We start from the raw sequence: 27,756 nt of genomic DNA, 5'->3' as shown, positions 1-27,756 counted from the left end.
AAGGCTTTTTCTCAGTCAACTGAATTACTTTTCTCCATTTTGTCTTGCCACTCTCGGTGCATGCATGAGAGGCCCTAAGATAACTTGTGAGAGCATGGGACTCCTTGGGAAAAACAGAGAAGGTGCCACAGACCCCATTTTGGGAAGAAAGCTCTGTTTTCCTTATGGAACCCCAGGAATTAAAAACAGGTAAATCCCTCCCAAAATCTGTTTTTGTTTTCCAGCTATGCCTGTTTCTTGGGCCCTGAAAACTGCGTGCTTTCCTAGCCCTGCTTCTTGAAGGACTCCACCCTGAGGCCAATGACCCAATTAGGAGATTGGCAAATGAAAAAAATCTTTTTTTATTTTTGAAACAGCGTCTTGCTCTGTCAGGCTAGAGTGCAATGCTGCGATCTCTGCTCACTGCAACCTCTGCCTCCTGGGTTCGAGCGATTCTCCTGTCTCAGCCTCCCGAGTAGCTGGGATTACAGGTGCACACCAAAACACCCAGCTAATTTTTGTATTTTTAGTAGAGATGGGGTTTCATCATGTTGGCCAGGCTGGTCTCGAACTCCTGACCTCAAGTGATCTGCCCACCTTGGCCTCCCAAAGTGCTGGGATTATAGGTGTGAGCCACCGTGCTCGGCTCCAAATGAAAAATCTTACAACTACTGGATTTTCTTCTGTCTGTCTGTGTAATCATATATATGTTATGTGTGTGATGCTTATATAAAACAGAGCTCTAATTCATTGACCTAAAGAAAAATAAGCACTTAGATCAAATATTTTTCAAGGAGAAATAAAAGCTGTGATGCCTTTTAGTTCATGTGACTTTAATCTTTGAAACATAAAAACAGTTTTAAAGATAATTGGTAAAGTGCAAATGTCTTCAAATGTAAATATATGGTCTAAATTATGTGGGTCAGATACTAGATTTGCTAAATGTTTTAAGGTTATAAACCACTTTTTTAGCTTTTGAGAACCATTTGATTGTATACTTTACAATTTGGTAAGGCCTGTGGACATACGGAATTACCCACCCCTTTAACTATGCTGGAAAGAGTAAGACCTTATCTGTGACTAGAACATAATTAAAATAACTTACCAGAGGCCATTCTGAGGGCTCCAGTGCCTGAGTAGAGGCAGCAGGTGGCTCCCAAGGCCTGGGCCAGCCCACCTCCCTAAGTCTGCAGGCCAAGCCCTTCTTCCTGCTCTTGTCCAGTTGTCTTTTGACTGCCATATATGGACCCCCAAAGATCTCCAAAGGAAACTTTCCTCATTACAGGAGGAGGTGGCTATTTTGGTTTCCACCTGGGCCATGCTCTGAACCAAAAGAGAGTCCACGTAATTCTATTTGACATCAGCAGTCCTGCTCAAACCATTCCAGAAGGAATCAAGTTTGTACATGGAGACATCCGCCACCTCTCTGACATAGAGAAAGCCTTCCAGGACACAGATGTCAAATGTGTGTTCCATATTGCCTCTTATGGTTTGTCAGGGAAGGAGCGACTAAATCAAAACCTGATCAAAGAAGTCAGAATTGGGGGTACAGACAACATCCTCCAGGCTTGCCAGAGGAGGGGGTCCCAGAGAAGAAGGTTCTGGAGGCAAACAGCACACACCTGGACGGAGGCGATGGTGCCTTAAGAACCTGTGCTCTGAGGCTGGCTGGCATCTATGGGCCTGGAGAACAAAGAAACCTTCCCAGAATAGTCAGCTACATCAAGAAAGATGCATTCAAGTTTGTCTGTGGAGATCCCAGAAGCCTGGTTGAGTCTGCCCATGTGGATAACTTGGTGCAGGCTCATATTCTGGCCTCAGAGGCCCTGAGAGCTGACAAGGGCCATATTGCCTCTGGACAGCCCTACTTCATCTCAGATGGCTGACCAGTGAACAATTTTGAGTTCTTCTGGCCTCTGGTTGAGGGTCTGGATTACATGCTCCCATCCGCCCACCAGCCGTTGACTCTGGTCTACTGCTTTGCTTCCCTAAAACAGATGGCTCACTTCATTTTGGGTTGACTCTACAACTTCCAGCCCCTCCTCACCCGCACTGAAGTTTACAAAACTGGTGTCACCCATTATTTTAGCTTAGGAAAGCCAAGAAAGAGATAACCAAATTTATTTGTCAATCGTGTTCTTGACTGTAACTATGCTGGACATTTTGTCATTTATAGACAATTGTTGTCTTGTTTTGATTCTTGTCAAAAGATGGTTTATAATCAGCTCTAGAACTTTGACAGGTGCTCTAAAATGCAGGTTTCTGAGAACTTTGGAGATTATAATATTGGAATAGAGGGAAATGTACAGGATTCATGAAGAGCTGAAATGTTCGTGAATATCAAGCAGAACAAGGGTTAATGGAATAGACTGAACTAATAGAAAAATGAAGCAATCTTTTTAACTTTTGGCTTAAAACATTGCTGATCCTTGTTTTTCAGAGGCAGGGAAACTTATTTTGAGCTATCTACAGTCTTTAATAATTGAGTAAGCTATACTCCTCTGAACAAAATTTGGAGCATATTTGTTTCTCTCTCTGCCTGGCTTCTACAGAATTTGGAAACTATTTGTAAGTATTCTTAGCTTATGGCAATACAGTTATTTGCATCAGTGTAATAAAAGTCCATTTTCTTTTGTAACAGGACACAATTGGAGAAACTGGTTGTTTTACCAAGGCTTTGACTGGAAGGTTATGCTTCCACTTAAGGAATCTGGCTTGACTTGAAGAGCCAGTAAAAGCCCCCTAGGAAAACTGGCCTCATTCCTTGTCTACACTGTCCCTGCACAGGATTCCTAAACTGTGGTGACTAAAGAATGTCATTTTCTAACAGGCCCTATGTTTTTGGGACTTAAGAGAAAAATTCACAAAACTCATAGGTGTTTGACAGTACAAACCCATGGCTAGGCTGGGCTTTAAAAGGTCTTATCTGAGATTTCTTGTGGAATAGAGTTCCCTCAAAGCCAATTTAAAAGTCTATGTGGAAAATAATTATTCTTGCTGCACCTTATGCAAATAATCAGGCCAAGTATAAGACTAAAGTCTATTTTGCAAACAACTCAGTCTTATCGTGATTTGTTTTTGATAAAAATGAGGACTGGAGAGAGAAAAATTATGTTTCAAAACATATATACTTGTCATTAAATTCTAATCTCATCAATTGTTTTTAAGATTTTTCCTACATTTTAGACTAATCTTGCTTATTCCTGTGAACCAACCAGTGATCTCTGGCTGCAGCTCAGAAGAAACAAAAGGGATAGGTAATATAAAAATCTGGATCAATATTTTAATTCTGACCAATTATCCTGCAAATCCTGCCAGGTGAACCCAGAGGGTTCTTTTTTTTTTTTTTTTTTTTTTTGGGAAAATAAGACCAAGGGAGCTAACCAAAGCAAAGCACCATGCATCCAAATCTTAGCAGGCATAGCTGTAGCCATCAGTTATCTGGGCATGTCGGCAGCCTTGGGATTTTTGAACTGTCCTTCCCCTCTTGTTTCATTTTTATATATGTCTGCTAGTAACCCAAATTGTTTATTCTTATTTAGAGGCCATCAAACTTCAAATGATGATGCAAATGAATCAATGCATGGATGTGCTATTCTTCCAGGGACCCTTAAACTGTACTCAGGAGGAGCCCTAACTCAGCTTTCCCCAAACAGCACACCCTGTCAGCAGGAAGCAGTTAAGAACAGTCATTATCCACTTTCTCCAATAGCAGTTGGGGGTCTCCCCTCCTGGAGGGGGTAATGAAAGGAGTTAGCCAGCTTGCCTTAGGCAGACAGTAAGGGAAAGGTCCCCAGAGAACTGGTGACCCACCCCACAAGCTCTTACATGAGTTGTTTTGTGCAGATAAGGGAACTTGCACAGGAGGCTTGCCTAAACATGCCTACAGTGGAAAATCCCATCCCTTAACACATGTGCAGTAAGGAAAATAAATCGATGTGGAGCAAGTCAGTCTAAGCACCCACATGTGCATTGGAAGGATGGGGTGGAGCTGCCAGGAATTCACAGCTTGTGCCCTGGTATTCAACTGTGAAGGGGGCAGCCGGAAACCTGCTTTTCAGGGTCCCTGTCTGCTGAGAGCCTTCCTTTCACTTAATAAATTCTACTCCACTCACTATATGATGTCTGAGTGCATATGTCTTCCTGGTTATGAGACAAAAACCCAGACCTAGCTGAGCTAAGGAGCAAAAATCCTGCATCATTGGTGTGGATATATTATTAATATGTGCTCCAAAATCATGTGAAATTTGTAAAATTCTGATATGTCTTTATATACATTGTCAGACATAATTATGGTTGTTATGTTAAAACGTTGTCTGCCACAGAAATAACAAAATCTTCTTGTCACTTGCATCTTTGAAAACTTTGAATTTCCATTTCATCCAGGAATTTATCTCAAGTGAAATAGAATTCATTTGGCCAATGGTAATATGGTAATATATTTTTCCATCATCTATTGCTGTCTAACAAACTACCCCAAAATTTAGTGACTTAAACCTAACGCAGTGACTTAAACTTAACAATGTATTATTTTTCACAATGCTGCAATCTGGGTTGGGCTCAGCTGAGCTGTTGTTCTTCTGCATGTCACATCTGCTGTAGGTATTCACTCACATGCTTGAAGCTGGGTTGGTTAGAACAGCTGGGGCCTGGCCTAGCATCTCTTTCTCTCCTATTCTCACAACCTGCCTAGCTTAGGCTTCTTTACAGTGAGGTGATCTCAAGGTGAGCTTGTTACTTTGTGTCTGGCTCCCAAAAGAGGAATTGGAAGCTGAAGATCTTTTAAAAACTGATCTGCAACTGGCAACAGTGTCACTTCCACTGTGTTCTTTTCAACAAAAGAAAATCATAAAGCCAGCCTAGATTCAAGGACAGAGAAAACACATTTTATCTCTTGATGTGAGAAACAAAATGCACATGGAAGTAAATGGGAAAAGGTGAGGAGTTGGTGGAAGAATTGATGACAGCCATTTTTAGAGACTAGCTCCACAATGTCTACAGCAAGACTTTCCATCTCCTGTAAGCCCTGTTCAAACTCTATTAAAGTGATCAAATGCACTTTAGGAGACAATTAAATAACTGAAATAGTTTATATATTAGTTCCTGCACAAATCTCACATTAAATTGTAATTCCCAGTGTTGGAGGTGGGGCGTGGTGGGAGGTGATCTGATCATGGGGTCAGGTTTCTCATGAAGGTTTAGCACCATCCCTTTGGTGTTGTCCACATGATAGTGAGTGAGATCTGGTAGTTTAAAAGTGTGTTGCATCCACCCCTATCTCGCACCTGCTTTCACCATGTGATGTGACTACTCCCCTTTTGCCTTCTGCTATGATTGGAAGCTTCCTAAGGCTTCCCCAGGAACAGATGCCACTCTGCTTTCTGTGCGGCCTGCAGAACCATGAGCCAATTAAATCACTTTTCTTAGAAATTACCCAGTCTCGGATATTTCTTTATAGCAATGCAAGCATGGCTTATACAATAACTTTAGATTCAGTTTTGAGGTCTGCATCAAGATCTCTGAATCTTCACAAGGACAGCTTCCACAACCCAATTCACTTGAATATAGTTCCATTCAATGGTTATTGAACACTTACCAAAACAACACCTTATTATTAGCCTTTTTCATCCATTCAACCTCATTTCTCCAAAACTTCCTGGGTCTCCTGCCTTTGTTCTTACTACTGGGCCTGTTGCCACATGACATTGTAAGCCTGAAGCATCACATGCCTGCAGTGTCTGTTTCACTGCTCCTTGTTACCACTCTTGGAATAGGTTTGGAACAAACCCTCACATCCTCTTGGAATCCTAGGTAGACTCATGACCAGTGGTGGATACATTTTTGGGGCTCCTTCCTGTCTACAGTTCCTAATTCCTCTTGCATCCTCCTACCCTCACCTCAGGCAAACACTTATTTTGCTTTCATACCAAAGTAAATTTAGTTTTCATTTGCATTTTGTGTTATTCTCTATATATGTGTAGAAGCAGCCTGGAGCTTTGATGTGCTCAGCTGTGCCAGCCTTACCTTTATTAGAATACTAGACTCTTGATGGAGGATGTTATCTAGACTTAACCAAGATGGTTTCTAGACAAAACTCATTACAACTATTGTGGTCTCAGAGTATCTGAAGTATTAAATGGTTTCAGTTGCTCTATCAAAGGAACAATGGAGTTTTCAATTATATGTTATATTCTGAAACTGTCTCTCAATAAGAACAAAAAAACCCAAGTAACTTTAGACTTTAAATGTATTTTCCTTTGTGTATTAATAAATTATTGCTTTATAAATTGGTGGTGGAGAGGTAATTTTTCTTTTTCAAAATTAGAAAGTTAATCACAATATAGGCTTTAGTGTTTATCTCAAAGGTCACACTTTTGGAGGTTAGTTTTACAAGAAGAAAACCAAAACCCACAGTTGAGAAATTGAGTTGAGAGTTAATATTCTTTACAGGAAATTCCTGTAAAGGAAACCAGCTTACTCACTCTTTCAACTAAACCCAACCACAAACTTTATCTCGTCAAGGAGGTTGGTCAGAGTTTGAGATGCTTCTTCTTCAGAGCACTTCCTATAGAAAGAGGTACTTTAATTTTCCTCTGTATTACCATCCATTTCACAATGTCAGTGGTCATTTACAAAATAAGGTTTTCCTTTTTCCTCCAGTTATAACCCTTTATTTTTGAGCTGGTGTGAGTAACATGGCTACTGTGTCTTCTCTAGGTATCTCTCTGGATAGGAAGAAATATACTAGAACCCTTTGAAAATGGATATTTTCACATATTTTCCTTCAGATACAAAAGTCGGCAGTCACTGAAATAAGGACTTGAAGTTCCTTCCTCTTTTTTTATGTCTTAAGAGCAGGAAATAAAGGTAAGAGAGTAATACTTCTTTTTTTTCACTAGATTTCCTAACCAGAAAACATAAATTGGGAGAATAGCTTAAATAATTTAAAAAATGAGTTGCTAATACAATTACTTTTCAAGAAATATTTTAGAATAACAAATGGGTTATTTACTAACAAAATTTACATCTCCATATATATGGAGTCTTCACTTAAAAAAACTGATGGTTATAAAATAAACCTGTTTATAGTGCTTTGAGCATTTTACAGGAAGGGCTAAGAGCAGAGAGATTCAAGATGTTTGCCAAATTCGAATGCCCATTTAAACTTAACTGTAACATCTTTGATGGCAGGCAGTACAGCTTCATTTTCTGTTATCCCTAGACAATGGGGTCTAAAGCCACCACGGAGCATCTGAGAATCATAATGATATCAGTTGAATTAAATACTGTCACTATTACACGAGACCAAATCTCTGTCTGCAGGTGTTCTCTGTGAAAAGTGGTTTAAGTCTGCCTTTGATGGTGACGTTTCTCTCCCTGGGTCTCAGATCTCTGTTGACACTGCTTTCTCCAGCGCTTTCCTCTCTCTTCCCCATTTCCCACCACAAAGTTTTGTGGGGAAAGTTTGGTTCATTATTTCTCCCAGAGACAGCTGAAGGTGTAGACTTGATCAACTGAAAGATAAATCTTCATCCTCTAACAAAAGATGTGATTCTCAAAAAATGCATCTGGAAAATAATTGAAGAAGAGATTCTGTAGATTCTCCCAGTGCTTTTGGGCTCTCAATTCCTTCTGTGAAGGACAGCGTATGGTGATGGGGAAATCAGAAGCTTTGAGACCCTCTACACCTGGATATGAATCCCCCTTCTAATACTTATCAGGTATGTGATTATCATTGAGAATGGGCACTGCCATTCCAAGCAATGTGAGCCTTAGTTGTCCATCTGTAATACGAGAAGGACAGCACCCTGCTTCACTTTACAGAAAGTAAATGAGTGCCACATTATTTTATTCCCACAAGCAGAGTCTGAAGCTTGCTTTGGCTTAAGTTGCCCAGTGCTCAATAAATGATGTACTCTGCATTTGGGTGGCCCCTTCCGATTCAGTGAAGCATTTTAGTGATGGCAGCATGGAAGACATCACTTAGACATTAGACGGCCTTCAAAAGATAGATATTAACAAGCAAGCCACACAGTGTGGGTGTGTTGTCCCACATAAATGAGACTTCCAGAATGGGCTTGGGCTCACATTGGTCAGTTGCCTACAATGCTGGCAACAGCTACTGTAACTCAGCACTGACCCGCCACCCCAAGCTCTATGCTTATCCCTGAGCAGGGCTTCCCAAAGATGTCTCCCGGATGAGCATGGTGGCTCTGACACTTGTTTATACTGTAGGTTCCATTGTTCTTCTCCTTGAGAATCTGATATAATAAGTCCTCAAGAAGCCCCAAAATCTGCATTTGTAATAAGTGTTTCGGGTGATTCTTATACTCAAGATGATTTGAGAAACACTGTCCCAGAGTGAAAGCTGCAGCCTGCAATCAGCCCCAGGTAGCCGGAGGTCTGAGGCCAGTGGGTGGGTGGGTGCATCAGTAGGCAGTATCTGTCATCTCAAGGTTGGCGGAAATTCCTGAGGGCTGGAGACTTCTGGGCATCATGGTAACTAATTTGCTATAGGCTTGGACATTTAGACATAAATTGCGGGATGGTAGAGCTGGGATGATCTTAGCAATCATCTGACCTTATGATTTACAAGTCAGAGAGCTTCTTTTAAAATTACAAATATCCTGGCTTAAACATCAGAAATTCTGATTCCCTCATTCTAAGGTGGAGGAACTACTGATACAGTCCAGACATTTTATTTTGCAGGTTAGAAAGCTGAAGTCCAGAAAGAGCCTAAGTGACTTAACTGGAGCCACACAGTATGTGAATCACCATAATAGATTGCTATGTGTTTGTTCCGATGGCTCTGGAAGTGTTTATCATTTTTTCAGAACACAGAATGTATTACTAATTATTCATTTGGCACTCTCCTGGGATCAGGATATATGATTTCTGAAATGGGATCTCTGCTCTTCAGGAGCTCCTGATCTAGTGGGAGGACAAGGTGTAAGGAACAACTGACCTACTGCAGCACGGTTAAATCCTGAACAAGTCACTACTGAGCTCCTGTTATTAGCTAGGCTCTATTCCTGCAGAGAGGCTGCAGGACTCAGAAGGACAAACTCAGTTCCTGCTGGGATGGAACTTATATTCTAGTTGGGGAGAAGTTTTAGGAATAAGATATTTTCAGACAACAATATGTGCTAAGACGAAAGTCATTTAAAATGGTAGCAAGAGAGATGGTTGTTGGCAAGAAGGGAGAGAGGCGCTTCTTTATCCAGGTGGTCAGGGAACGACTCTCTGAGGAAGAAATCAGATAAGACATGAGAGAGCCAAACGCTACAGCATTTGTCCATGGTGCTCTGGAATCTGTGCTTCATCACATGGGTGACGGGAGCTGGTGACGTTTTGGGCATGGAAATGAAATACTCAGGCTTGCTTCTTAGGGAGATGTGTCTGGTGGTGGAGGTGGAAGACTGTTCTTCCGGAGACTTTGTGGACAAGGGAAAGGCAAGTGGGGAGACCATATCTTTAAAGGCCGTTGCTGATCCTGCCTTGTTCCTTGATTGCAGTCCTTGTAAGAACAGCTGTCAGTTGTCAGCAATGGGGATAATGCAGTGACCTTAACACCTATCCCTGGCATTCTGCAAGGCGCATTGCACAGAACCCCCTTTCTTTCTTCCATGAACACGCCTTGCTGTCAGCAGACAGCCAGGTCAGCATCAGCAGCCAGGTGGTCGCATCCTGTACTTTCCTGTACTTTCTGGTTCCACCTGGACAAAGTGGTCTGGACAGACTTTCCTTCTCACCTGCATGGTTCTACCTGCCTCCTGTCCAAGATTAATCTCTCCATGGTATCAGGGACCCCACTTCTTCTGGCTTCCTGGGAGAAAGCAGTCCATGCACCCTCTCCTCACTCTCACTTGTATTTGTCCTCACTGACCTGCTGACACATTCCCCTCCAAGTGGAATCCTGCCCAAAGCCCTCTCATCTCCAGAAATGAGCAAACACTTCCTCCTGTCTTCCTGCATCATGCAGCCTCTAGAAGGCATGGTTCTTCCCCACATTCCCTCTACTCCTCTCTCTCCACCCTGAAGCGCTCTGTTATCTCACCCCAGCTGCACATGCTGAGCTTTTGGTGGCCAAACCAAGACTCTTTGGTGGACACTTTTTAGTCCTTCTCATGCCCAACTCCTCTGCAGCTTCTGAAACTGATGTCTAGTCTCTCCTCCAAGCTTTCTCTGTCTGGACTGCCAAGGTGGTCTCTCTGCTCTGCTCCTTGCATTCCTTTTAGGTTTGTCATTCTTTATTTTCCATTAGCCCTGGCCTACTCTTAAAGGCTGAGGTTCCTTAGGGAAGTTCATCTGCCCTCCCCTGTGGGACAACAGAAACACTCCAGGCTTGTTACAGATGCCCCAGGCTCCCTCCAGCTGCTGAAACCCAGACCCCGCTCTGAGCCATACCCCTCCCCACACTGCTGCCCTGGGAATTCTCCAGCTGGATCCCCACCATATTTCAAGTAAGTAGTTTGAAAGGTCCTGTGACTACCTTATCAACAGAGGGGACACAAGTCCTTTGGACACAGCCCAGATCTGATTCTCTGGAGGGGACCTGCTCCCCCTTTCATATTTGAAAGAGTTGATAGTGATGCCATCCAGTGACAACTTTCCCTCTTGCATGTGGGGAAGGGAGAGGCAGGTGGCCTCTATTCTCCAATAGCACAGACTGGTATGTGCAAACATTCTCAAATTTTATCAATAGGAGCTATATCTCTAGCTTTCCTAACCATGAAAAATCTGACATTTTTATTCAACTTGGGTCATTTTTTCAGGAAAAGTTAAACATAACTCTTTCCAAATTACTCATGGAAATATATGTGCTAGGTGAGCACATCAAAGAAAAAAGATTAATGAGGGGAAAAATCGCATTACAAGAACACACTGCATAGAGCTTAGGGATATCGGGAGCTTGAGACGATTAGTAAGAAATGACACAAGTGAAAAGGTTGCTACACACCATTGGAAATACTCACGTAAGTTATAGGCAAGTGAAGGCTGGTTTGGGTAGGACCTGCCCTTTCAAAGCTTCCTGTGTGAGTTGCACTTTGTTCACTGGTTCTGATTTCTTCATTTCCCATTTCTTGATTTACAGAAATGAAGGGGATACTCAGGGCAGAGTTCTGAATCTCAGAACACTCTACTCTGGCAACGGAATGAAGTTATTGGAGTGATGACAGGAACACAGGAGAACAATGCTCTATTTGGGCTGGATATTTCTTTGGCTTGTCACAGGAGAGAGAATTAAAGGATTTAATATTTCAGGTAGGGGTTTTCACTTTTCATGTTAGCACTGTGAGTCTGTGGTCAAACATAAAGTGATGGATAACCTAATATATCAGCAGTGTGATATATTAATACACAACCTTTCCATCCTACTGTTAAAAAGGGACTGAGAGGAGAATTATTGGGGTGAAGAGCTTTCAGCTGACACCAAGCATTGTTGAGGTACCCTGTTACTGTAGTTGAGTGTTCAGTGAGAGCAGCTGACGAGGGATGAGCCAGGGTTCTACCATCTTTTCCAGGAAACCAGGGCTGCTGCTGGTGATGCTGGAGTCCACTGGGAGGGAATTAGAACAGGCACTTCCTTTCCCCTACAAAATGGACAGTGAAGAAGAAAGACACACAAGGAAGCTTAATCTCTTGTTAAGTCAAGTACTAGATGTAAATATAAGCTAGAATTCCATTTTCTAATGTGTTTCCATGTTGTTTTGTTTATTATGATTTTCAGGTTGTTCCACAAAAAAACTCCTTTGGACATATTCTACAAGGAGTGAAGAGGAATTTGTCTTATTTTGTGATTTACCAGAGCCACAGAAATCACATTTCTGCCACAGAAATCGACTCTCACCAACACAAGTCCCTGAGCCCCTCCCCTTCACGGGTAGTAAGGACCTCTCTGATGTCCAATGGTGCCGACAACCTTCGAATGGAGATCCAGTAGAGGACATTAGGAAAAGCTATCCTCACGTCATTCAGGACAAATGTACCCTTCGCTTTTTGACCCCAAGGGTGAATAATTCTGGGTCATATATTTGTAGACCCAAGATGATTAAGTATGTTCCAAATGCATTTCTATCTGAAAACATTTCCAAATCCTCTATTATCTAGACAAAATATCTATGTTCACAGGATCCTGTTAATTTCCTAGGAGCCCCTGTGATGTAGCCTGTTGTGTCAAGATGATTTTAGAAGTTAAGCCCCAGACAAATGCATCCTGTGAGAATTCCGCATCACATAAGCAAGACCTACTTCTTGGGAGCACTGGCTCTATTTCTTGCCCCAGTCTCAGCTGCCAAAGTGATGCACAAAGTCCAGAGGTAACCTGGTACAAGGTAAGAGTGAATTCTCTAAAATTAATATAAGAGCATTGTTTTTATGGTATCATCTTCATGGGCTTTTCCCGGAAAAGCGTGTTTGAGAATCTGAGGTATACAGCTTCTCAGAAACTGACCCTGTGCCTCTGCAGGAGATCTGACTTTCTAAAATAATCATGTCCCCTGGGAAGCCACAGAGCTTGATATTCTAATTATTAGAGGCATCCTTTTGATCAACACCAGAGAAACTTCTAAAATTCAAGTGTATTACACATGAGGTTAGACATAAACCTACGAACATCTGCTAATGTAGGAAGATAGGTTCACTCATTTTCACTGTCTTCGGAAAGCAACAGGCATTGCAAAGGGGAAGGGAGCACTCGACTCATTAGTCTTGAAGGGTTTGTGAAAGATAAAGGAGCCTGAAATACATTCCCAAAAAGACAGCTCTTGGAGGACAGTTAGGACAAATCCAAGGTGGGCCTGAGTGACAGATGTCTTGCAGAGGTGAGATGGTGGAAAGGAGTACAGTGCTAAGAGAAAAAGGGAACAAGAGCAAGTTTCACAATGACTTTGAGCTATGAACCACATGTACGTGAACTCCCATAACAAAAGCGTTTCATATTTCCATCGTGTTTTATAGTGTTTCCAAGTGCTAGCAGATGATGAAATGCTGCCTAACCATCTCCTCCAACAGAGCCCCCTGTCAGTTGACTCTTGGGTGGTGGAATCCAGGAATAGAATCTAAATCGCTTCCTACAATTGCAATACCTATTTGAAGTCCAATACTTTGTCTTCAAAATTATGCATAATTTTATATTCAACCTCATAATATATGTGTTTGTTAATATAAAAAATCATTCTAAATTGCTACTGATTAAAGTCAGAAAGATGAGTTATGTTTATGTAATGGTTTAATGCACCCCAAATTTTAAGAATGAGAGTCTCCTGGGGATACAGTTACTATGGTATGAGGAGACATTTCCCTACTTGATTCCTGAGACTCCAGGCTAATAGGAGGACAGATGTTATCACATCCTTTACAGAAATAAATATACAGGGCCGACGAACGGCATGGGGTATGGTCTCACATTTGTGTTTTTATATGACACCGAAAGAATGCTGGTCTCAATAAAACCCGAATTTCAGAAACATTCATTTCATAACCTCTAAAATGAGGTTAGTAAGAAAAGCCAATAGTTTTGTTCATTATTTTCAGTTCTCTCTCAAAAACAAAACTTCCTTTGATTCAAAGTAACTGCCATCCAGGATGGCAGCTGTCTTGTTGTCTTGAAGGGCTGTTCTCAGGCCAGTAAAGCAGTATTGTCCCCATTATTTCAGATGAAAATGTGTTTGGCTTTTCAATGATCATACACCTGAAGTGAAAGCTATGAATTTTTACTTTTCAGGTGAGCACAAGTTGCATAATAGTTGTCAGCTCTCTTCAAATATTGTTTTTATAAACTAAACCCTAAAACTGTATGATATTCACAAAAGGAAGCTTTGTTTCACTTCCCTGGGGCTTTGACTGCAAACGTCAACATGTGTTTAATGGTGAACAGGCAGCTACCCTAAGAATAGGTGAACAATGGCTGTCATTAAAATTGTACTTCTGATACAGGTTTGGACAGGTCCTGGTTTTGTGAATTACACATATGTGTGTGTGCACTCACACATACATATGCATATACAGTCACATAGTAACCTGGAAATCACAGACCTTATGGCAGTAGTACATCACTAAAAGTGATGGCATTAGGCAGGAAAAAACACCTAATGCCTTTTTCCTTCATGCTGATCCCCAGGTTCTCAGGTGGTGGGTGGGTCATACCTATGACCCATCTCTGAATAGATGAAGCTGACACTGGCTGAGAGAATGAAAACGTGGCTTTATTGAATTCAGATGAAACTGCTGACCAGGGATACACCCACCAGATATACAGAGTATACAACTGAAATAAATCCTTGGGCTTGGAGTCTCTGGAGCATTCCACAATATGTTTAATTGGCAAATTAAAAACAGGCTTGCAGATTGTTAAAAAAAATTTTTTTCAACTTCTTTATTTTAAAATTATTTTTAATTAACAAATCATAATTGTATACATTTACAATAGATTAAATGTATACAATACATTTAATGGTCAATAGATTTAAAAAAACATGCCAAGAACACACAATGGGGAAAGGATTACCTCTCCAATAAATGGTGTTAGAAAAACTGGTTATCTATAGGGAGAAGAATGAAGTTGTATCTCATACCACATACAAAAAAAAGTATTGACGTGATGTTTTGATATATGTATACAATGTAGAGTGATTAACTCAAGCTAATTAACATATCCATCACCTTGCTTACTTTTTTTTGTGGACAGACATTTGAAACTTATTCTCTTATTTTGAAATGTGCAATACAATATTATTGGCTATATTTATCCTGCTATGAAATATGTCTGAAAACTTATTCCTCCTATCTATCTGAAACTTTGTACTCTTTGACCAGTATCTCCCCATTTACCCTCTTCTCCCCACCAACCAAGCCTCTACTAATCATCATTCTACTCTCTACTTCTATGAGTTCAACTTTTTAAGGTCCTATATATGAGTGAGATCTTGCAGCATTTGTCTTTCTGTGCCTGGCTTATTTCACTTAGCATAGCTTCCAAGTTTATTCATGTTGTCCCACATGATTGAATTTCCTTTTGTAAAGGCTGAATAGTATTTCATTGTGTACATGTATCACATTTGCTTTGCCCATTCCTCTGTTGATGGACACTGAGGTTGATTCCATATCTTGGCTATTGTGAATAGTGCTGCAGTAAGCATAGGAGCGTAGTTAACCCTTTGCCATATTGATTTCAATCTCTTTGGATATGTACCCAAAAGTGGGATTGCTGAATCATATGGCAGTTCTATTTTTAGTTTTTCTGATGAGACTTCATAGAGTTTCTCATAATGGCTGTACTAATTTACATTTCTACCAACAATGTACAACAGATTAATTTTTTTGATAAAAGCCACTCTAACAAGTGTGAGGTGATATGTCATTGTGTTTTCAATTTGTATTTCTATCATGATTAGTGATACTCAGCATTTTTTCATATAGTTGTTGGCCATTTGCATCCTTTCTTTTGAGAAAAATCTTTTCAGATGTCTTGCCTATTTTTAAAATGGGCTATTTGTTTTCTTGCTAATGCAGTGTTTGAGTTCCTTATGTATTCTTGATATTAACTCCTTATCAGATATATGGCTTGTAAATATTTTCCCCATTTGGTGGGTAGTCTCTTCACTCCATTGATTGTTTCCTTTGCTACACAGAAGCTTCTTAGTTTTATGCTATATCATTTGTCTATTTTTGTTTTTGTTGCCTGTGCTTTCAGGGTCATATTCAAAAAAAATATTTGCCCATAACAGTGCTGTAGAGCTTTCCCCCTATGTTTTCTTTTAGAGGTTTTACAACTTTAGGTCTTATATTTCGTTCTTTAACCCATTTTGAATTGATGGGTTCTATGTGCTATGAGATACAATTTCATTCTTCTCCCTGTAGATAACCAATTTTCCTAACACCATTTATTGGAGAGATAATCCTTTCCCCATTGTGTGTTCTTGGCATCTTTTTTTTTTTTTAAATCTATTGACCATAAATGTGTGGGTTTCTTTCTGGGCTTTCTATCATATTCCATTTGTTGATGTGTCTGTTTTTATGCCAGTACCATGCTGTTTTTATTTAAATGGCTTTGCAATATATTTTGAAATCAGGGAGTGTGAAACATCTAGCTTTGTTCTTTTTCTCAAGATTGTTTTGGTTATTTGGGGTCTTTTGTGGTTCCATATGAATTTAAGCGTAGTTTTTTGTATTTCTGTAAAAACAACGACATTTTGATAGGGTTTGCATTGAATATGTAGATCACTTTGAGTAGTAAGGACATTTTCTCAATATTAATTCTTCCAGTCTGTGGACACAGGATACTTTTATATTTATTTGTGTTTTCTTCCATTCCTTTTGTTAGTTTCTTTAAAATAATTTTCAGCATATAGGTCCTTTACCTTCTTGGTTAAATTTATATCCAACTATTTTACTATGTTGGTTCCTATGGTAAATGGGCTTGTTTACCTAATTTCCTTTTCTGCAGATAGTTCATTATCAGTGCAGGGAAACACTATGATTTTTATATGCTGATTTTACATCCTGCAATTTTACTGAATTCATTTATCACTTCTAACAGTTTTTTGGTGGAGTCTTTAGAGTTGTCTATAGATGAGATCATGTCATCAACAAATAAAGGCAATTTTACTTGTTTTTCTTCTAAAATGCTTTTTATTTCTTTCTCTTGCCTAATTGATCTGGCTAGGACTTCCAGTACTATGGTGAAAAGAGGTAGTAAGAGTGCACATTCTTGTTTTGTTAATCTGTTCTTACAGGAAAAGATTTCAACTTTTCACAGTTGAGTATAGCTATGGGTTTGTCATATATGGCCTTTATTGTATTGAGGTACAGTCCCTCTATACTTAATTGGTTGAGGGTTTTTATCATGAAGTGTGTTAAATTTTGTCAAATGATATTTCTGCATCGATTGAGATAGTCATACAGTTTTTATCTTTCATTTTATTAATGTAGTCTATCATATTTATTGATTCATGTATATTGAATCATCTTTGCATCTCAGGGATAAATCCCAGTTGATCATGGTGAATGATTCTTTTAATGTATGGTTGAATTTGGTTTGCTAACATTTTGTTGTGGATTTTTGCATCTGTATTTTTCAGGGATACAGGCCTGTAATTTTCTTGTACTGGCCTTTTCTGGCTTTGGTATCAGAGTGATGCTTGCTTCATAAAATTAGCTTGGAAGTTTTACTACTGATTCAGTCTCTTGATTCATTATTGGTCTGTTTAGATTTTCTATTTCTTTATGATCCAATCTTGGTAGGTTGAATGTGTCTAGGAATGTACCTTTTTCTTTTAGGTTATTCATTTTATTGGCCTATAATTGTTCATAGTAGTTTCTTATAATCCTTTGTATTTTTGTGATATTGGCTGTAATGTCTCCTCTTTCATTTCTGATTTTATCTATTTGAGTGTTCTCTTTTTTCTTAGTCTAGCTAAGAGTTTGTTGATTTTGTTTTTAGTTTTTTCAGTAAACCAACTCTTAAGTTTTATTTGTTTTTTCCTACTGTTTTTCTAATCTCTGTTTCATTTATTTTTGCTTTTATCTTTGTTATTTCCTTTCTTCTGCAAACTTTGGGCTTAATTTATGACCCTTTTTCTAAATCTTTCTGTGTATCATTAGATTGTTTATTTGAAATCTTTCCTGTGTTTCAATGCAGACATTCATTGCTATAAATTTCCCTCAGGACTGCTTTTCCTGCATCCCACATGTTTTAGTACATTGTGTTTTGACTTTTGTTTGTCTTATTTTTTAACTTCCTTTTTATTTCTTCTTTATCCCATTGGTTGTTTAGGAGCGTTTTGTTTCATTTCTGCATATGTGCATATCTTCCAAGATATTTTCTGTTTTTAGATTTCTACCTTTATGCCTTTGTAGCCCAAAAGACACTTGATATGATTTCAATTTTCTTAAAGTTAAGACTTAGCTTGTAGCTGAACATATCCTTCCTGGAAAATGTTCTATGTGTACTTGAGAAGGATGTGTATTCTGCTGCTGTTGGATAGAATGTTCTGTATACGTCTGTTAGGTCCATTTGGTCAAAAGTGTAATTCAAGGCCAATTTTTGAAGTTTATTTTCTGTTTAAATGAGCTGTCCATGGTTGAAATTAAGGTATTGAGTTTCTTACTATTATTGTATTGTAGTCTATCTCTTTCTTCATTTAATAAATGCCTTATGTATTTAAGCGCTCTAATGTTGGGTGTCTATGGATCTACAATTGTTATATCCTCTTAGTGAATGGACTCTGTATCATTATACAATGATCTTTCTTGTCTCTTTTTATAGTTTTTTACTGAAAGTCTATTTTGTCTGATATAGGTAGAGCTATCCCTGCTCTCTCTTGGTTTTCATTTGTGTGGAATATCTTTGTTCATCCTTTCCCTTCTAGTCTATATGTGTCCTTATTAGTAAATCTCTTGAAGGCAACATATGGCTGAATTTTTAAAAACCCGTTTAGCCTTTAAATGTCTTTTGATTGGAGACATACTGTAAGTGGTTTGATTAATCCATTTACATTCAAGGTAATTATTGGTAGATAAGCACATGCTGTTGCCATTTCGTAACTTATTTTCTGTGTGTTTTGTAGGGTTTTTTGTTACTTTTTTCTCTGTTAGTATCTTCCTTTGTGTTTTGATGGCTTTCTTTGGTGCTACGCTTTGAATCTTTTATATTCAGATTTTGTGCAACTTCTACACGTTTTTGTATTGTGGTTACCATGAGGCTTCCATAGAACAGTTCATAACAGGCTATTTAAGCCAATAACAACTTAACTTTATATACAGAAAGTGCACTTTAATTTCCTTCCCCTTACCTTTTACGGTTTTGATGTTAAATTTTACATTCGTTGTAGTTTCTATTTGTTGATGATTAATTACAGCTAGGGTTATTTTTATTAGTTTTGTCTATTGACCTTCATAGTAATGATAAATTGCTTTATATACCACCCTTACATTATTAGAAAATTATGAATATGACTATGTATGACTTATTACCATTGAATTTTTTACTTTCATATTTTTTGTTATTTTTTTTTTTGAGACGGAGTCTTGCTCTGTCGCCCAGGCTGGAGTGCAGTGGCGCGATCTCGGCTCACTGCAAGCTCCGCCTCCTGGGTTCACGACATTCTCCTGCCTCAGCCTCTCTGAGTAGCTGGGACTACAGGCGCCTGCCACCACACCGGGCTAATTTTTTTTGTATTTTTAGTAGAGACGGGGTTTCACCGTGGTCTCGATCTCCTGATCTCATGATCCGCCCGCCTCGGCCTCCCAAAGTGCTGGGATTACAAGCGTGAGCCACTGTGCCTGGCCATATTTTTTGTTATTAATTAGCAGGCATTCATTTCAGTTTAAATAATTCCCTTTAGCATTTCTTAAAAGTAGACCAAGTGGTGATGAACTCCTTTAGTTTTTGTTTGTCTGGGAAAGTTTTAATTTCCCTCTCATTTCTGAAGGACAGCTTTGCTTGGTTGGTAGTTTGTTTGGGTTTTTTTCCTTCAACACTGAATATATCATCCCACTCTCTCCTGGCCTATAGTGTTTCTGCTGAGAAATCCACTGATAGCAATATTGGGACTTTCTTGAACATGATATGTTTCTCATCTCTTGCTACTTTCAATATTCTCTTTTTGTCTTTGAATTTTTGACAATTTGATTATGATGTATCTTGGTAAACCCCTTTTGGGTTGAATTTGATTGGCAACATCTGAGTTTCCTATGCATGAATGTCATCTTTCCCTAGATTTGGGAAATTTTCAGCCTGTATTCCCTTAAATACGCTTTCTGACTTCTTTTTTCTTCCATCTTCTAAAATTCCTATTATGTGAATCTGAGTTCTCCTGAAGGTGTCCCATAATTTCCATAAGGCTTTTCATTCTTTTTTCTTTTTGCTCCTCTGACTAGATAATTTCAAACGTCATCTTTGATATCACTGATGCTTTCTTCTGCTTAATCAAATCTGCGGTTGATAATTATAGTTCAGGTATTATATTCTTTATCTATAGGATTTCTTTAGTCTTCAAACACCCACACTTCAAAGAGAAGGATTTCTATTTAAAACTTTTTTTTATTTCTCCATTAAACTTTTCATTTTGTTTGAAAATTGTTTTTAAAATTTATTTTATTTTTTGTGCATATTTTCTTGTTTCCTAAACTACTTTAAGAAGATTATTCTGAAGTTTTGTCAGTCATTTCTTAGATCTTTACTTCTTCCAATTTCATTATGATACCTTTATTAGTTTCTTTTGGTGGTGTCATATTTCCTTGATTTTTCATAATCATTGGTCCTTGCATTGGTGCCTATGCAGTTGAGGAAACAGCCACCTCTTTTGGTCTTTGTAGGTGATCTTTGGCGGTAGCAGACCTTCACTATGTAGTCTAGCTTGGGATTCCAGGTGGGCAAGTTGGTAGCAACCCCAGATAAGCAGACTTTGGTGTTGAGTTTTCTAGGTGGGCTTGGCTGTTTTCTGTGCACTGAGGTCAAGTGGACTTGCTTGCTGTACTTTGCGTTCCAGTGAGACTACTTTCTGAACTCTACGGTCAGGTTGAGTCGCTGGCTGGGCTCTGTGATTGCCTCTGATCAGGCAAAGTTGCAGACTGTCTTCCCAAATAGTCTGCAACTTTGCCTGATCAGAGGCAGTCACAGAGCAATACCCTTGTGTCTTCCATTCACCCACAACATGAAGGAGTTGCTTAATTAACTAAAAGGGCACCCAAATGCCCTACATCTGGCCAAGAAATACCATTGTTAGAATGTGTAGTTGGGCAGGGCAACATGCTAGGCTCTGAGGCAAAGTGAGTTATCTGGGATTGCTGCTCAGCAATTTGGGATGGGCAGGGGGAGAAACTAGGCTACAAAGATGTGCGTGGGCTTGATCTTACCTCTGGGCCAGGGATAGCCTTAAGCAGAGCATTGAGGCTTGATTGGGTTGCCACGCACCTTCTGGGCCTGGGTGGGGCCAGCTGCTCCCTCTGCAGATAATTGCTGACCTGCCCTTGCCTCCTGGCCCAGGGAAGGCTGCAGGAAAGTGCAGGGGCCTGGCTGGGTCACCATGCTTGGAGATTATTAATTAAAATATTTAACGACTGAAAAAGTCAGAATTAAAGTGAGTTATTTATTATTCATTCTACTAACTTTTTCTATGTATTTTTCTAATTTCTAAAAATGTAATGAAAAAATAGCCTCAGCATAAACAGACTTCATCTTAAATAAATAATAGTTACATGTAATGTAACAGCATTTTATGATCTTCAGCTAAGCAAATCCTTGACACAAGTCAAAATTATAATCAAGGGCAGTGGGAAAGTCTCTTCTGTACTGGCCTAGGGCACCGAGATATGAGTTTTGACGACATTGCTGTGACCTCCTATTAGTGGGACTTTCACCTTGAATAACATTTCCATTGGTGGTTTAAGACAATCTCACTCATGCCACATTCTCTTGCCACACTTCTGACATGGCTGCTGGGTTGATTTTAAGCCCTGTGTTGCATGGAAGGCTTTTGTTTGTTTGTTTGTTTGTTTGTTTTAGAGATAGGATCTCATTCTGCCACCTAGGTTGGGGTGCAGTGGTATAATCACAACTCACTGCAGTCTTGAACTTCTGGGCTCAAGCGATCCTCCAGCCTTAGCATCTCAAGTAGTTGGGACCACAGGCACACACCACTGCACCCAGCTAATTTTAAAATTTTTTTGTAGAGAAGGGGTTTCACTATGTTGCTCAGGCTTGTTTCAAATTCATGGTTTCAACCAATCCTCCTGCCTTGACCTTCCAAAGTCCTGGGATTACAGGTGTGAGCCATCATGCCAACCACAAAGAAGTCTGTTTGTTTTTTGAGATGGAATCTCTCCCTTTGTCGCCTAGGCTGGAGTGCACTGGCACAATCGTGGCTCATTGCAACCTCCACCTCCCAGATTCAAGCTATTCTCTTGCCTCAGCCTCCCGAGTAGCTGGGATTACAGGTGTGCGCCACCACACCCAGCTAATTTTTGTATTTTTAGCAGAGATGGGGTTTCACCATGTTGGCCAGGCTGGTCTTGAACTCCTGACCTCAGGTGATCCACCTGCCTTGGCCTCTCAAAGTGCTGGGATTACAGGTGTGAGCCATCATGCTGACCCCAAAGAAGTTTTGTACCTATACCTGATACTTCTTCTCATTTCCTAGTTCTTGTAACTGGCACCTGTTGGCATCCTGTGGGCCTAGTGCTGTGGAGAACTGGTGAGCATGGTGAGACTGGCTAGATCCAAAGATTAATGTGTTTCTAAATAGAGAAGAAGGTAATTTAATGTGTTTCTAAATAGGAAGAAGATAATTTAGATTATATTTCTCAAAACTGTTTCCAGGGTTGAAACATTGGCCCATTTGATTATTCTCACTATGAACATTTCAGAACTCTGAAGATCTGGACAGCTTTCTAACACCTGTTCAAAACAATCATCTATATGTTGCCTAACCAACACTGTAACAGAGGAAGCATTTCCTTACTTGTTCAGAACAGAATATTGCCACAGCCCACAATTGTTTTAGCTTTGGGACAGCCCCATTATATGGTTGATTTATTCTGAGTTGGCAGGCAAGTCTTTTCACAAAAACTGAAATCAAGCCAGTTCTCTCTATTTTTGTTTGTAGAGTAGGATTTGTAACTGATGTTCATTATTTTATATGTATTTCTGTTAAATGCTAATTTGTTGCTTTTAGTCCATTCTACATGTCAAGAGGTTGGAATTCTGATTTTGAATGCTGACATATTAGCCATCACACGCAGGTTTGTGAGACATGTAGATGAGATCAGCATGATATGTTCTCCCTCAAGCCCCTGCTAAAACTACCAACGAGGCTAGCACCAGGGACAGAGTGCTCTGCTGTTGACTCCAGTTTGATCCTTCTAGTTATATATGATCCATTCATCCACAACACAAGGGTGTTGCTTAATTAACTAAAAGGGCACTTGAATGCTCTATAACTGATCATTCAGCTCACAATGCACCCTTGGTTTAACAGAGAGATCATGAGAATAGTTTTCAAGTGACTCACAATAGTGAAGATACTCTGTGTCTGCTGTACTCCTGTGAACCTGTAGTCTATTCAATTGTGGGCAACAATGAGATTACCTTGATATGATTGTTGTTAGCAAATGCAAGCTGGCTGATATTAACCATCACTTCCTTTTCTAAGGGTTCATAAACCATCTGTTGAATAATTAATTCAAGACTTTCACTAGAAATTGACATCTAGCCCATTATCAATAATTTCCATAATATACTCCATTCCCATTAAAAGGTAAATATTATTTAAAAAAATCTATCAATAGAATGTTGTTAGTTGATAACTGGGGCAAGAGACTGCAACTACACTTCACAGGAAAGAGCAACATAGACAACAGAAACAGAAAAGCAAAGGGTATATTCAGTGAATGGTCACACTGAATGGCTCACTGTGATGGGAGCTGAGAGCTCTTGAGTGGTTTAATTAGGACTAGAATGGAAACAAAGGTTGTGGGTTGCTCATGATGGTTATGGGGACCTTGTTGAGGTGTTTGAACTTTATGAGTGTGAGTCCTGATCCAGGACAGGACAGAAAGAAGTGGAAACAGAAAGAAGGTGGCAGATGCTAGAGATATTTTCATGTAATAAAATGAAAGATTAAAAGCTTTGACTGGGAGTGTGTGTAAAATAGATGAGTAGCATATTTGGTGTTTTTCTGGCTCAACATATATGACATAGTAGTAGTAAATTCAATTAGGAGCAGGAAAGCTGCAATGAATACAGACCTGGACACAATGAGTCTATGATAAGGAACATTAAAATGGACATGAAAACCTGAAATGCACCAGGGAGAATAGGCCGGGGAGGAGAGTGAAAGAAATGAAGGTCTTTGGAGTCCTCCCAGACTAGGTAGTGGAAGTCCAGCTAGGAGCTCCACTGTGTTGCCCAAATCCAGGAAGTACCATTCCTATAGAATAACACAGTGTGCATGATGCTCAGTAGCTGTACTGACTTGTAGTATAAGAAATCAATAATATTGCAGTATAATATTATAATACCTGCCCCTAGTAGTAAGAATAACTGTGTTCTTCTCCCTGCTTCACATATACCTTTAAAAGTCCTTTGCAGTGTCTTCATTTTTTTTTTTTTTTTGCATGCCTCCATTCTTTTGAAGACTTACGGACATTATTCATCCATATTCACAGTGGCGGATGTTCCTGTTTCCATATTCTGCTCATGACTGCTTCACATATGAGCAAAACCAAGAGTTCCCTGTGCAGCTGCATTAGCCTCTCTTTGTCCTATGAGGATGATCTGTAATTGTATTATTAGAATGGGTTTCCCATTATCTTTGGCATAAATTGCTTCTCCCTGATTTCTTTTCTTTGATGTTTCCTCTAAGTTCCATTTCATAAAGTCTTAATGACACATGCTAAGCCTCACTTACCTTTTTATGGGTAAAAAAGATATATTATTCCCTATCCTCCCCTATGGCTTAGGTGAGGTCTTAGTTACGGCTCTGCGTCCTCCCACCATTACATTCTCATGCGATTTATGACATGTCTCTCCCCCAAATTCTGATCTTTGTATGTTATCACTGCGTCCTCTGAAGTTTTACCTTTGAATTTCCCCCTATGTTTTAAAACTTCCTTTTGAAAATTTCCTGATTCTTGAGATCACCTGGTGTATATTTAGCCTTGTATACCACCACCTTTTGGCCTTGTTTTGCTTCCTGCCCACAGCTGCCCTTCTCTGGCCAGTCTGCCCCCACCCTTAGTCTCCTTTCCAGCCTGCTGGAAATTCCTTCTTGGACCACAGGAAACACACCAGGGATGTGGTGTGGGGGAACCCCAGCTTCTACTAGTAGGCAGGCAAAGTGGAAGGGAAATTCCTCAATCAGAAAATGAAACTCAGAACCAGAAAAAAATGAGGTTGATTCTCAATGCTCTCACTTAGCAGCTTTGTCAGAAAGAGAAAAAAGCCACTCACGTTCCAGAACCTCTGTTTGTATAATATATATGAATTTTTATTTATAAGTATGTATCTGTTTATATATGTAAATATATACAATATATGTTATATATATGTGTGTGTATGTGTATATATGTGTGTGTATGTATACATATATATATATATATACACACACACATTAAAAAAGTCATTTCAGTTTCAGCCCTTAGAACACTACAGGTCTTCCAGAATACTCTCAGGGCTCCAAGTCACGCATGCTCTGGGAAGTCCTACATTAAATAGCTGTTTAGGGGCTGATCAGGTTTGGAGATTTGACTCTCTCATCTCTACACATAATGCAATTGTATTAGAAAATGCCTCTTGTTTCAAATCTACAAGTACAGTTTTTGAACACAATGTCTTCATAGCTTGTGGGATACCCTTATCTCAGATTGACCTTCTTCCTCCCTGTTCAAATTTGTAAGATTTTTCTTTAGGTATGTATTTCATAAAGTTTTTCTATGGCAAAAATTATCTGCTTAAAATATCTTTTGGATTAGAATGGAAAACTCCTCTCTGTGCAAAGGAGCAACCGAATTGTAGTGGATGAAGTTTATGACTATCACCAGGGCACATACGTATGTGATTACACTCAGTCGGATACTGTGAGTTCGTGGACAGTCAGAGCTGTTGTTCAAGTGAGAACCATTGGTAAGTGAGATTTTTATCTCAAGATTTGAGATCTGAGCGGCAAATTAAAATTATCTTCTTTTGGCTTAGTAAGTTTTTCCTCTTAGGGAAAGAAAAGGATAGTCATGTACTTGCAATAATGTAAAATCTTTCATGTGGGCAAACATCAAAGTTGCCATCCCCCAAGGAAGGCTAAGTTCTGAAACAGGTTCAAATTCTCACAAGTTGGATTGTCCATGAATATGTCCCTGATTTGCTTTTGTAATAAATTTAGAAAATGTATTAAACATTTCACACACAGAAATATTGTGACATCCAGGTACCTATCATCAGTTTTAACTATGTTACCATTTTCCCACATGCTTAAAATGATAATTTTTTTTCTTTAAAGTAACAAAATATTGCAAAGACAACTTGAGGTCTATGACCCCATTCTCTTCCAGGCCTTTGCTTCCGCAGTATAGTAGCATCTTGTCATTTATATCATTTCCATTTATGTTTTTATGCTTTTTCTACATATGTATGCATCTATTAACAAAATAGAATATTGTTTTGAGTTATGAAATGTGTTTTGTGTCATAAACACTTGGTATTATATTAAATTATTGGTTTGCCAATTTACAGCCCCATTAGCAGTAAATGCCTTTTATTCCCAAGTAATACTTGGTGTTATCAGACTTTATGACTGGTGTTAAGTGGAGCTTCGTTTTTGTTTGTTTGTTTTCTACTCCATAGTATACTTCCCTGACTAATATGAGGTTGAACATCTTGCTATATGTTTTTTGGTTCATTGGCTTTCTTCCTCAACTTGTCTATTTTTGTCCTAACCTTTCCCTTAGGTCGTTCTTACTAGATCTGCAAGCATCAGCTTGAATCAACTACGTGATAGAATTAATTTAAATGTGGCCTAAGAAGTCAAAACATAAGAGAGCCAGTCACTCATGCTTTATATCAAAGAGCAACAGAGTGGTTGACGTAGCTGTTAGTTAAGATATTACTCTTCTTTTATTACAAGATACAAACCACACGGAGCACCCCAAGACCAAGTGAAACTCTCCTGCCCCTTGCACCCTCTAGCACTTCAGAATTATTTTATATTACTTTAGATTAGATGTTATATAGATAAGATTTCATTTTATATTATTAGATTGCTCCTTGAAAGAGAAGTTAGAATGTGAATACCCCACTTGCACCACTTTTCCCCTCCAAGTGATGTGTAATTGTTCTTTTACTCAGCCATCACTTAGCCCCTCAAGTTCTCAATGGCATAATCTGCCTTTCTCTCACCCAAGGGACACCTTGCAACATCTGTTGCATCTATTTCAGTCAAGCCCTCTCTGTCGTCATCCCTGTCTTCCTCATTTAGTCATTCATTCTCGCATTTATTCATTTCCACACAAATATTTACTGAACATGTAATGTGTGTCAGGTTTGGAGCTAAGGCTACAAGAATGAATGCCTAGATGCTTTATCTAGCCTCCAAGAACTTTCCATTTAGAGAAGAAGATGAAGATGAAGCAGGTTATCATAATACAGTGCAGCGAGAGAAAGGAGCACTATGGGCACATGGAGACCCACCAGACCCAACCTGGGGAAGCCCGCTCCAAGTGAGAGCTGATGGATGAGGACACACCAGCTCAGTAAGGGTGGGGAGCTTCCTTTCCAGACTGAGGAAGCAGCAGAGCTGATGTCCAGGAGATGAAGGAGAGCATCTGGGAGCAAGATTGACATCACACTCTTCTAATACATGTTAAAATTATCTAATTATCTAATAAGTGTTAAAATTTATGAAGGAACAATGGGGAGGCATTGAGGGTTTTAAGTGGGAGAATGTCACGACTGAATTTGTATTCAAGATAGATCACCTTGTTTGTTGGTTTGGAAGTGGGTTTTTAAGAGCAGGAATGGAGGCAGGGAGAAGAGTTAGGAAGTTCTGTGGTCAAGCAGGCAGTTGCTGATAGGGATCTGAACTAGGGAGTGGTAGAGGGAATGGAGAGAAGTGGATGACTTTGGAAATGTTTAAGAGGTACATTTAAGAATTTGGTGTTCAGGAGAAAGGAAGAGGGAAAGCAGGAGCCATGGATACAAGACAGCCTTTGAGCTGGTCAAGGAGGGAATGTGCTGACAGAGCACATCAATACAGAGGATGAGAGCAGGCACAGTCGTGGAGCAGC

The 27,756-nt window shown here is 39.4% G+C and overlaps 1 protein-coding gene and 1 pseudogene across 2 annotated transcripts in view; both read left to right on the top strand.

Annotated features, from left to right (window-relative positions):
• The first annotated feature begins 1,221 nt into the window (after positions 1-1,221).
• On the top strand, positions 1,222-2,093 carry LOC100602788 (annotated as a pseudogene).
• Positions 2,094-6,013: 3,920 nt separating this feature from the next.
• Positions 6,014-27,756, top strand: part of IL18RAP (interleukin 18 receptor accessory protein) — a 34,888-nt gene continuing 13,145 nt past the window's right edge. Inside the window, exons 1-6 of one of the 2 annotated variants that reach the window (XM_003274879.4) lie at positions 6,014-6,846; positions 7,466-7,700; positions 11,075-11,244; positions 11,711-12,035; positions 12,131-12,314; positions 25,453-25,603. In XM_003274879.4, coding sequence (XP_003274927.1) covers positions 11,175-11,244; positions 11,711-12,035; positions 12,131-12,314; positions 25,453-25,603 — 730 coding nt within the window. In that variant the 5' untranslated portion in view covers positions 6,014-6,846; positions 7,466-7,700; positions 11,075-11,174. Of the gene's footprint in view, positions 6,847-7,349; positions 7,701-11,074; positions 11,245-11,710; positions 12,036-12,130; positions 12,315-25,452; positions 25,604-27,756 lie in introns of those variants that run through there. The other variant, XM_012512464.1, reaches the window with a different exon arrangement.

This window comes from Nomascus leucogenys, chromosome 14, assembly GCF_006542625.1.
Source record: "Nomascus leucogenys isolate Asia chromosome 14, Asia_NLE_v1, whole genome shotgun sequence".
Classification (NCBI taxonomy): domain Eukaryota; kingdom Metazoa; phylum Chordata; class Mammalia; order Primates; family Hylobatidae; genus Nomascus; species Nomascus leucogenys.
Note: the sequence above shows the minus strand (reverse complement) of the source record. Positions and strands in the feature narration are given on the sequence as shown.